Source organism: Arachis ipaensis, chromosome B03, assembly GCF_000816755.2.
Source record: "Arachis ipaensis cultivar K30076 chromosome B03, Araip1.1, whole genome shotgun sequence".
Lineage (NCBI taxonomy): Eukaryota > Viridiplantae > Streptophyta > Magnoliopsida > Fabales > Fabaceae > Arachis > Arachis ipaensis.
In genome coordinates this window covers 48377825-48388607 of record NC_029787.2, presented here as the reverse complement: position 1 = coordinate 48388607, position 10783 = coordinate 48377825, and the positions used below count along the sequence as shown (strand labels likewise).

General features: G+C 36.0%; 2 protein-coding genes across 2 annotated transcripts in view; both read left to right on the top strand.

Moving 5' to 3' along the window:
• LOC110269459 overlaps nucleotides 1-5230 on the top strand; it is a 15203-nt gene extending 9973 nt beyond the window's left edge. Inside the window, exons 9-11 of the mRNA XM_021117291.1 lie at nucleotides 4659-4826; nucleotides 4928-5101; nucleotides 5183-5230. Of these exons, the coding sequence (XP_020972950.1) occupies nucleotides 4659-4826; nucleotides 4928-5101; nucleotides 5183-5230 (390 nt within the window). The remainder of the gene's footprint in view (nucleotides 1-4658; nucleotides 4827-4927; nucleotides 5102-5182) is intronic.
• Nucleotides 8537-9109, top strand: LOC110269683. Its single transcript, XM_021117571.1, has 2 exons — nucleotides 8537-9013; nucleotides 9084-9109. Exons 1-2 carry the CDS (start codon nucleotides 8719-8721, stop codon nucleotides 9098-9100), a joined length of 312 nt encoding a protein of 103 aa, XP_020973230.1. The 5' UTR covers nucleotides 8537-8718; the 3' UTR covers nucleotides 9101-9109.

The window sequence follows — 10783 nt, the reverse complement described above, 5'->3', positions numbered from 1 at the left end:
TGTGATGCCAGGGCATTTTGGCCAGTTTTACTGACCTTTTCTTTACTGTTTTTAAGGTAGTTTCATGCATTTTCTTAGGAAATAAGCTAGTTTTGGGTAGATATTCACTTACATCTTGATTCAAGCAAACATTGTGAACTTTGAATGATTTCATGAGAATTTTGCATGAATTATATGATAAATTAGATGATGCATGATTCCATGATTAAGAGCAAGACTTTGATATACTTTGTTTGATTGATTTCAGGCCAAAAGAAGAAGAGAAGAAGCCACCTTAGTGGCTATGTTAGTTACACTAATGTGGGCACTAACGTGGAAGGAAGGAAAGCCCAACGTTAGTGAGAAAAGTTAGTGGCACTAACTTTGAAGAAAGGGAATTTGAGCCAACGTTAGTGACACTTAACATTATCACTAACGTTGCACAATGCTCACAAGTGACCACGTTAGAGTCCACGTTAACTTAGTTAACGTGGCCTCTAACGTTAAAAGGGGGAAAGGAAGCACAAAGCAAGCAAGCCCACAATTGTCAACCAATCAAGGCCACAAGAAGCATCTAGAATAGGAATTTTCATTTAATTGTAATTTACTTTTAATTTCATTTTGAAATTATTAGAGCCTATATAAAGGCCTTAGTTTTTACATTGAAAGAATCTTAGGCTATACGGAGGGGAATTGAGGGATGGAAGAGGGGTCTTCGGACTCCCTTCCCTCACACACTTTTCCTTTTCTTTCTTTGTAATTTTCATTTATGAATGTTGAATTTTCATTTTCAGTTTTTATCTTCATCTTTACTTTTCTGCACTTTCTTTCTTTTCTATTTTGGTAGAGCAATGATCAACTAACTCTTTACATTGGGTTAGAGAGCTCTATTGCCGAAGGGAGATTTGTTGAGAGACAAGTTTTCCCCGCATCAGCATGCCACGCGGCCGCATGGGGCACGCGTTCACGTGGATGCGCTTCAAGTATGGTGACGCGATCGCGTCGGTCACGCGGTCGCGTGACCCATGTTATGCTTCTGGTGCGAGTGCAGCCTCGCGCCAGCACAACTCTCTGTTCAAATTAATTTAATTGCCAAAATTAGGGTGACGCGATTGTGTGGGTCACATGATCGCGTGAGTGGGCGTCAGAAAATGGATGATGCGGCCGCGTCGGCGACGCGGACGCGTGATAAAGATTGTGCTTCCAGCACCAATCCAGTACCACTCTCGCAGAATATTTCATTGTGCACCCTTTTACGTCGAAAACTCAGGGCACGGGGTCACGTGGGTTGATTTGTGCCATTGGCACGCCTCCAGCCACGCTCCAGCGTGACTCTCTGTTCATTTATTTTTTTTCTTCACTCCTATTGCGACGCGGACGCGTCGCTGATGCGATTGCGTCGCGTAGCGAAATTTTTTTTTTAAATCTGAAAAATGCAGAATGCAGTGTTAATATGAATGTGATGCAAAACTCCAGTTTCAATATAACAAAATAAAATAAAATTCAAAGACAAACAAAACTAAATAAAATTAAAATTAAGAAAGGAATGATTATACCATGGTGGGTTGTCTCCCACCTAGCACTTTTAGTTAAAGTCCTTAAGTTGGACATTTGATGAGCTTCCTATTATGGTGGTTTATGCTTGAACTCATCTAGGAATCTCCACCAATGTTTGTGATTCCAGTAACCTCCGGGGTCCCAAACTAAGCATGTAAAGCCCTTAAGAAGCTTCAAACAGATTCTTAGGCTCCCGGAGTAACAAGTGTCAGAGTAGATTCCAGGATCCCAAATCTTGCTTTTACACCCATCCATGTCGGGATCTGTATTTTTCCAACTGGGTGATAAGTGATTTGAATTCTCACTGCAGCTACCAAACAGCGTCCTAGACCCATTCAGTTGAGCTTTACACCAACCTTTGCATTTAAACTTTGAGCACACAACCATGTTGAACCTTGCTTGACAATTCTTATCACTGGCTATCTTCCTCTTACTCTTAATGCCACAAAGAGCTCTAAGTTGACCATCTGTCTCCAGTAGCCCATATTCAAGTGGGATTAGAAAGCTATGGAATATGAATTTTACCCACTTGAATGTTGTGAAGGATGATGGCAACTTAGGGGGAGGTATTTTTAATGAAATTGCAAGCTCCACTCCCTTGTGCTCTTTTCTGATAACTACCACCTCTTTGCAAGCTTCTTCAATTTCAACCTCTTCCTCTTGGTAGCTCTCTTTCAATTCAATCTCCTCTTCATTGCTTTCCAAGGGCATGGGAGGTTGTGCTTCTTCTTCTTGAATCTCCATCTCTTGATCAACCTCTTCTAAGTCTTCAACTATGATATGCTTTGGAGGTTGTATACTCTTCTCAACATCAACATCAAACACCGGGGAAGGAGGCTCTGTGACTGGACTTTCCCATGGAGGTTCTGCATCTCCTAAGTCTTCAACCACTTCTTCTTCTTCAATAATTCCGGCTTCCTCTACTTGTTCCAGTACAAAGTCATGCTCCGTACTGTTCACTGGAGTTTCTAGTATCTCCTTCATACTACGTTCTTCATTAGATTGTCCACATGAAGCCATGGGGGTTCCTTGAGTGTCCGAACGTCAGGAAGCTAATTGACTCATTATTGCTTGCCCCAATTGATGAATGGTTGCCTGAAATCGATCCACTGTTTCTTTTAGGCAAACTTCTGCTTCTCGGGTTGCCGGATTTGGACAGGACACATAGAGAAATGGTGGTGGTTGGGAGTGAGTGGATTGGAATTGGGGTGGTTCTATATATGGTTCATATGGCTCATAAGGTGGTTGGTATGGTGGTTGAGGGTTAAGGTCATATGGAGGTGAAATGGTGGTAGTTGGCTTGTGAGTGTGGTAGTTCAAAGTTGTGTTGAGGAAAGGGTTCATAGGCATATGGTGGTGGTTGCTGATAGTCCATTGGAGGTGGTTGTTGCCATGAGGGTTGATCAAATCCTTGTGGCTCCTCCTATCTTTGATTGTTCCAACCTTGATGCCTGTTCTCATTGTAATTTCTTCTTCCTGCAACATAATTGTAACCAGACTCAGAGCCAAAGGGGTGAGAGTTCATAGTAGCAAATAAAAAATTAAAAACAAAAATAAAAATAAATTTAAATTAAAAGGTTATTTAAATTTTGAATTTGAAAATTAAATTTTTAAATTTGAATTTTTAAATTTTTGAAATTTGAATTTTTGAAATTTGAAATTTGAAATTTGATTTTTGAAATAAGATAAGATAAAAATTTTAAAAATAAAAATCTGAAAATTTTTTTTTTCGAAAAAAATTAATTAAAAATATTTTTGAATTTAATGAGGAAAGAGAAAAACAATAAAATGACACCAAATTTTAAATTTTTAGATCAAAACGAAGAAAACAACTAAGAACAGCTTGAAGGTCAAGATGAACGTGAAGAACAACTTGAAGATCAAGATGAACACTAAGAACAAATTTTTGAAAAATTTTTTTTTTAATAACTAAATAAAAACCAATAACCTCTTAATTTATGGAAAAGCAAAAATAAAAAAAAATAAAAACAAATAAACAAGCAAAAAGCAAATATTTACAATAACCAATAATAAGGCACACGTTTGCAATTCCCCGGCAACAGCGCCATTTTGACGTTAGGATTTTTGCCAGTAAAGAATGTCATAAAAACAGTTGCATTGTAGATATAGTCTCTAAACCGACAAAAATCTCTTCGTACAAACGTTTTGGTTGTCACAAGTAACAAACCCCTTTGAAATTGATAACCGAGTATTCAAACCTCGGGTCGTCTTCTCAAGGAATTGCAGGGAGGTATGTTTTTATTATTGGATATGAGTTTGTAAATTGGGGTTTTGGAAGTAAGGAGGGAATATGTTATATGACAAGTAAAATAAAATAATAATAATAAAATCTCTTGGCAGTCCTAAATCCTAATCCTAAGAGAGAGAGAGGAGAGAACCTCTCTCTCTAAAACTACATCTAAAAACATGAAAAGTGAATTATTAGAGCCTCCTCATAAATGGATGCAGTCCCCCACTTTATAGCCTCTAATCTGTGTTTTCTGGGCCACAAACTGGGTCAGAAACAGTCCAGAATTCGCTGGTTTCAAATTTTTGCCACGCTGGATTTCTGTCATTGCGACGCGGCCGCATGGATCACGCAGTCGCGTCACCTAGCGTCAGGGAAAGTATAACATATTATATATAAAATTGAAGCCCCAGACGTTAGCTTTCCAATGCAACTTGAACCGCATCATTTGGACCTCTGTAGCTAAAGTTATAGCCGTTTGAGTGCGAAGAGGTCAGGCTGGACATCTTAGCAATTTCTCCAACTTCTTGTATTCCTTCCACTTTTGCATGATTTCTTTTCATCCTCTGAACCATTCCTGCCCTGTAATCTCTGAAATCACTTAACACACATATCAAGGCATCTAATGGTAATAAGAGAGGATTAATATTAGCAAATACAAGTCCAAAGAAACATGTTTTCAATCAAAGCACATAATTAGGAAGGCAAATGTAAAACCATGCAAATAGTATGAATAAGTGGGTAAAGAGTAGATAAAAACCACTCAATTGAGCACAAGATAAACCATAAAATAGTGGTTTATCAAACCTCATTTAATCTTTATTAATTTTTTTTGTGTTCAACTTTCTTGATATTTTTATATTGATCTCCGAAGATCCGTCGGTCATATTCTCCACATATGTTTGATGATGTTGTTGGTGAGGAGAAAATTTTCAAGGTTGAAATTAATTTTGCAGTTGATCGAGATTACTCCGGGTGCTTTAAAATTGTAAATGTCTTTAGTCATAATCCGGAACCAGCTGCAACCGATGATTATATCAATGTATGATTCCTCACGTTATGTTACAACATGTTCATGCAATTTTTTTTTTCTTTTTTTCTGAATCTATGCATTGGATACTTATTCTAACCAAATTATCCCAGGCAAGGCTTCACGGTCGCATTTTTCCACCAATCTATGACACCTATTTGCAGTATGCAACTGGGGAAGATAACAAGACTCAAGTAGTGTGTGATAATTCTATTCAATCAGAAATTATTGAAGATATTATTACTGATCTTATTTCACCCAATCATTGCTATTCTAATGCTGAGAACGTATATTTTTTTTCCTCATTTGCAATAAAATCTCTTAAATCATTCGTTTTTGTTATTCTTGTTATAACATACGTTGAAAAGTTAGTAAATGATAGTTTTGTAAATTATTTGAAATTTGAAATGTTGTAATAATTTTTTCTTTGCTAGTAGGGTGGTTTCGTTTTTATTTTGGGAACTATATCATATGTTTGGAAGAATCATAAGTGGTGGTTCTCAACTTGTTTATGTGGTTCTCTTATGTCAGCTAATAAAAATATTTTATCATGTGATCTATGTCAGTTTCAATGCATTGATGCTGTCCCAAGGTGTTTTGTTCTTTAATTTTATTCTGTTTTGGTAACTAATTATTATTTCAATGTTAACTAAAATTTTCCTTGTTTTCTCATGGTTTTCAAAATTCTGCTTAAAGATTGTAGTGTCTCATACAAATGGCAACGATATATTTGTTCTTAAAGATCGTGAGGTCATACAAATAATAAAGACAAGATGCTCGAGCTTTTTGGATAATTACCCAGAGTTGAATCAGGTTATCATCCAATTGTGGTTTTAATTAGTATATAGATATAGATATAGTTAGTTTGTATCTTTTGACATTCCTAAGGAAAATATAAATTATTATTATACTATTTGTTAACTATTTTTTTTTGTTTTTTAGGGATCTTATTGCAAAGTTGTTCCATTGAAACTCATTTCAAGTCTTTTGCACAAAAAAGTTGTATTCATGGTTGATGCTAGGCCTGTGGGTTATGAGATAAATCGATCTGTGTATATTGTTCAACAAATTTGGAATGATGCCTCCGTTATTAATGTTTTTGAGGCTGCTGCTGAGATTAATGAGCATAAGGTTTGGTTGTATAGTTTTTATAATTTGTTCAATTATTAGTATTTAAAAAGATCAATAACTAAGAGGATTTCAATTTTGTTCAGAGTCATGTTCTGGTTGATTCTATGCCTGAAGTTGAAGATGCTTTCAGCCAATGTGAAAGCGATCATGAGACTGTGGAGGATCTGCATGCTTTTTAGTTTAATATGTTCAGATACTACTTTAAATTGTTGTTTGATTTATAATACAATGTTAGTGTGTTTTGAATTCTAATGTGAATATAACTATGATATTTATGTATTTAATAAAATTTCTTTTTAATTACAACAAAAGAAAATATGCGTTTATTTTACCAATTTCAAATGAACCGGTGCAATAATTAATTAATTATTAATCAGTATCCAAAAAAAGAAAAAATGATAATCGGCCAAAAAGATATAGATGCTGGTTAATAAAATGGTTTTCATTGCCATTTTTAAATGTATTCAAGCTAAGGTTAAATTTAATTGTTATTAAAAAATATATATCTTGTCTTCATTTAAAAATTCATAACATTTGAAATTAAAATTTAAATATGAAGTTAACCTTCATTGTTGCAGTTTTATTTCCTTTTAATTACAATAATATTGAATTAATCTTATCCACTATAATAATGTTGGAATATTTAGTATTGGTTTATTTTGCTTTAATTACATTATTCACTGCTCACTTGCTTTAAACATCAGAACTCATCTTCCTCATAACTTTCTCCTTCTTTACGGAGAACTTAGCCCTAGCATTCTCTTTTCTCCCCCCCCTTCTGTAGCGCATGGGTTATTCCCTGTCCATCTTCGTTTATCTATGTTATGATGTTCTTGGCCATTATGGGTTGTTCCCCCTTTGCATCACTCTCTCTTTGGCGTAACTCTCTCCGTCGATCTCTCCATCGCTGAAAGAACAGGTGGGGTTCAGATTCTCGCTGTTCTTATCTGGTGTCAGTTAGGTTATCATCCAGCCCCCTCTTCATTACTTCTTCAGTTTCAGTCTTAACGTTAGTTGTTATTTTTTTAGATTAATTTTTTTAATTTTTTTCCTGTAAATACGAGTTCACTTTCCTCATGGTTACCAATTTATTCAAATTAATTGCTGCGTTCTTGATATCTTTTTTCTTTGTGATAATTATTAACAATGGATGTTGCTTTTGTTTGGTTAATTATTCATGGTTGTACTTTGGATCTGTTAGTTAATTTTGTACATCCTCTAATTCAGTGCTACTTTGGTTTCATTTTCTAGGTTTAATTGATTTGTTTGGATAAAATATTTTTGCTATTCTTTATCTGAGTTAATTTTCTTGGTTTCTTATTGTTGTCTTCTTGATTTAATGATTGGGCTCAAAAGTTGATTAATTTCATTAATATTTTGATGTTATTAATAGAGATGGATTGCTAATTGTTGGTTTTTGAGTTAACTATGGTTGACTATTGTTAATGTCCAGATCTAACTTCCTCTTATTGAATGGTGTTTCTTTGATTTCTTTTTAAGCAAAGAGGTGAACATCAAAGTGTTGAACGCTGGCTATCTATTCATATTTATCAATTTTCAATTTCAATAATGCAATCTATGTTTCTGATTGCCAATAAGTTGACATGTGTTCTATTTCACCAGTCATACTTTTCGGGAACAGTATTATTATATAGTCAAAGATAGGATCAATCAGTAGGTATGGTTTCTTTATAGATAGATAGATAGATGTATATAGATTTATAGATAGGTTGATATGACATAGCTATATTATATAGAGGTATGAGAATATCTAATTTAATTACCTATGGACACATTGAATGTCATATGTCAATCAATCAATCAATCTAGCCAAGGAGTTCAATAAAAACGTATTCTACAAGGTTTGCCTTACAAACTTGCTCATTTCTCTGCTATAAGTAGTGATGAGGTGATGGAGTATTGTGGAGATTTTTCAAGAGCTATCACTTGTTCCTTAGTTGCCTTTTTTCCTTTGCATTCCCTTCCATTGAGATAAGACTCAGATCCCACACAGTTTTCTCTTGCCGAGATTTTGTTTTTTTTTTGTTTTTTTCATCCACATTCTTTCATCTTTACTATTTAATGATAAGATGAGTCTTACTATTGATCCTCTTGAGAAAATCTCTCCATGGAAGGAAGCTTGGAGTATTGAGGCTAAGATCTTGACCATTTGGGAAGATGCTAGCATTGTTAATGAAAATATGCAGAAACTCTTACATATGGTCTTGATGGATAAGCAGGTGAGTATGTTTTTGTGTGTGTGTGTGTGTATGTGTTTGTTATATCAAAAACTCACTTTTTAGTTAACTAAATTCTGTATTTTAAAATTGTGTATATGATAAGTTTTAGCATGTAATATGTCATGGTATGAGAAAAAGATACACAATTGTGGTATCATTTAAAAAGTGTAGCCTTAAGTATTTTAGAAATCACTTATAAAGCATAGCCTTATCTAAATATCTATGAATACACTTTTCTCATCAAAGGAAACGTTTTTAAAGAGTAGCTTATTTATTCTGTTTCAGGTGCGCTTTTAAAATGTCTCCTAATATGAGAATCCTCAATAAACACTTAATAAAAAAAATTTGTTGGCCCTCTCCTTCACACACACAGCAGTGCAGCACACACTCTCATCCTCACTCAACATACACAAACACGAAAGAGAGAAGAAATCAGAGAGGAGAAGGGAAGGAAGGAAAGAGAGGACGACGCCGCTAGGGCTCCGCCGCCGTCGCCGTCGTTGTTGAGCGCCAGTGAGAGAGAGAGCTTGAGGATGAGAGGAAACGTGATGGAGGAGAGAAAAAGGAGGTGCTCCGTCGCCACTGAAGCTCCACCACCACTGCTAGAGCTTGTTTTAGTCATCGTTCTGCCACCGTCGAGCTTCTGTGCCCCCGCCGAGGAGCTCGAAGGGAGGAAGCAGGGATGTATCGCCACCTTCGTGCTTTGTCGCGGCGCTGCCGTCGACTGGAGCTCGCCGTTGAGCTGTTGCACCGTCTTCAAGCTATTGCGTCGCCGCTCATCTCTTCACTGTCACTGCTCAACACCATCGTCGTATCCTCTGTCACCAGGTAAGCATTATATTCTCTGTTCTGCATCCTCTCTTTCTTGCTCATTCTCTAACTCGCTCTCACTTTGTAGTTCGAAGGTGTGTATGATTTTGATAGTGATGATGAACTGCAATGGCTAATTGAGATACAGAAGGTATGTATCAATTTTCAATTGGTTCTGTGAATTATTGGGGGTTTTGGGTTCTAATTTTAGGTTTTCTAATTTTGGGGGTTTCGCCTTCTAATTCTCAATTTGTTATGATTCCTTTCTGTGTTTGGCATAAACGGAAGCAATAGGTGCTGGAAATTTCATACGTGCATGCTAAACTAGGGAAATCATTCTGTAGGAAAGTGTCGAGCTGCAGGAGTTTTCATTGGGTTCATGCCCTCCTAGTGTGGGTCTTCAAGGGATGCGATGGTCAACTATCGTTGATCAGGTTTTACTTCCTTCACATTTCAATATTATAACCTGAAAAATAGTAGTTTTAGATATTTTATTAAGAATATTTCACATGATTAGGTTTTGATTCAAACACAAATGAAATGAGCATTTTCTTGGTATTTCACAGCGAGTCCTAAAACTGGGTTTAGATTGGGACACAAATGAAATGAGTATTTTGATGTTTGCTAAGCTTGCAAAGCCATTGATCGGAACTGTTGGGATTGTGATTAATAGTCTTCATATCAAGGTTGATGTGTGTAAAAGCAATGTTCACATTTTGAATTTTGAAGAAGCAAATTTAGAGAAAAAGAAAACGTGGATATCTTATCTTTACTTCTGGCGCTATGAACTATTAAACTGATTTTCATGCATTAATTAAAAACATGGTTTGGTGCTTTATCTTTTTGTTATTAAAATTCATATTCATTTTGCAGCTTCTATTTACACCAATCCTGGATGGAAAAGCACTTTTGTATTCATTTGTATCCTGAATGGCCTGGTGTTTCTTCTTGTCTGGTGTGTTTCTACTACGTTTGATTTAATATAATTGTTGTAAGAAAAATAATAAAATTTGAGTTGTTGGTGCGCAGAAATTGTGATTACACTTTGATTATGTAAAATTAATCGCTCTTTCTTTCCCTGGTAATGGCGCCAAAAACATGATGCCAATACCATGGTTCACAACTTCGCACAACGTTAAAAATACATAAGTGAAAGGTCCAGGCATGGCCGAATGGCCAGCCCCCCTGATCTAAGAACCAGGCATCCAAAGATGTCTAATACAATAGTAAAAGGTCCTATTTATAATAAACTAGTCACTAGGGTTTACAGAAATAAGTAATTGATGCCTAAATCCACTTTCGGGGCCCACTTGGTGTGTGCTTGGGCTGAGCTTGAGTGTTGAACGTGTAGAGGTCCTTCTTGGAGTTGAATGCCAGCATTTGTGCCAGTTTGGGCGTTCAACTCTGGTTTTGGATCCTTTTCTAGCGCTGGACGCCAGAATTGGGCAGAGAGCTGGCGTTGAACGCCAGTTTGCGTCATCTATTCTTGACCAAAGTATGAACTATTATATATTGCTGGAAAGCCCTGGATATCTACTTTCTAACGCAATTGGAAGCGCGCCATTTCGAGTTTTGTAGCTCCATAAAATCCACTTCGAGTGCAAGAAGGTCAGAATCCAACAGCATCAGCAGTCCTTCTTCAACCTCTGAATCTGATTTTTGCTCAAGTCCCTCAATTTCAGCCAGAAAATACCTGAAATCACAGAAAAACACACAAACTCATAGTAAAGTCCAGAAATGTGAATTTAACAAAAAAACTAATGAAAACATCCCTAAAAGTAACTAGAT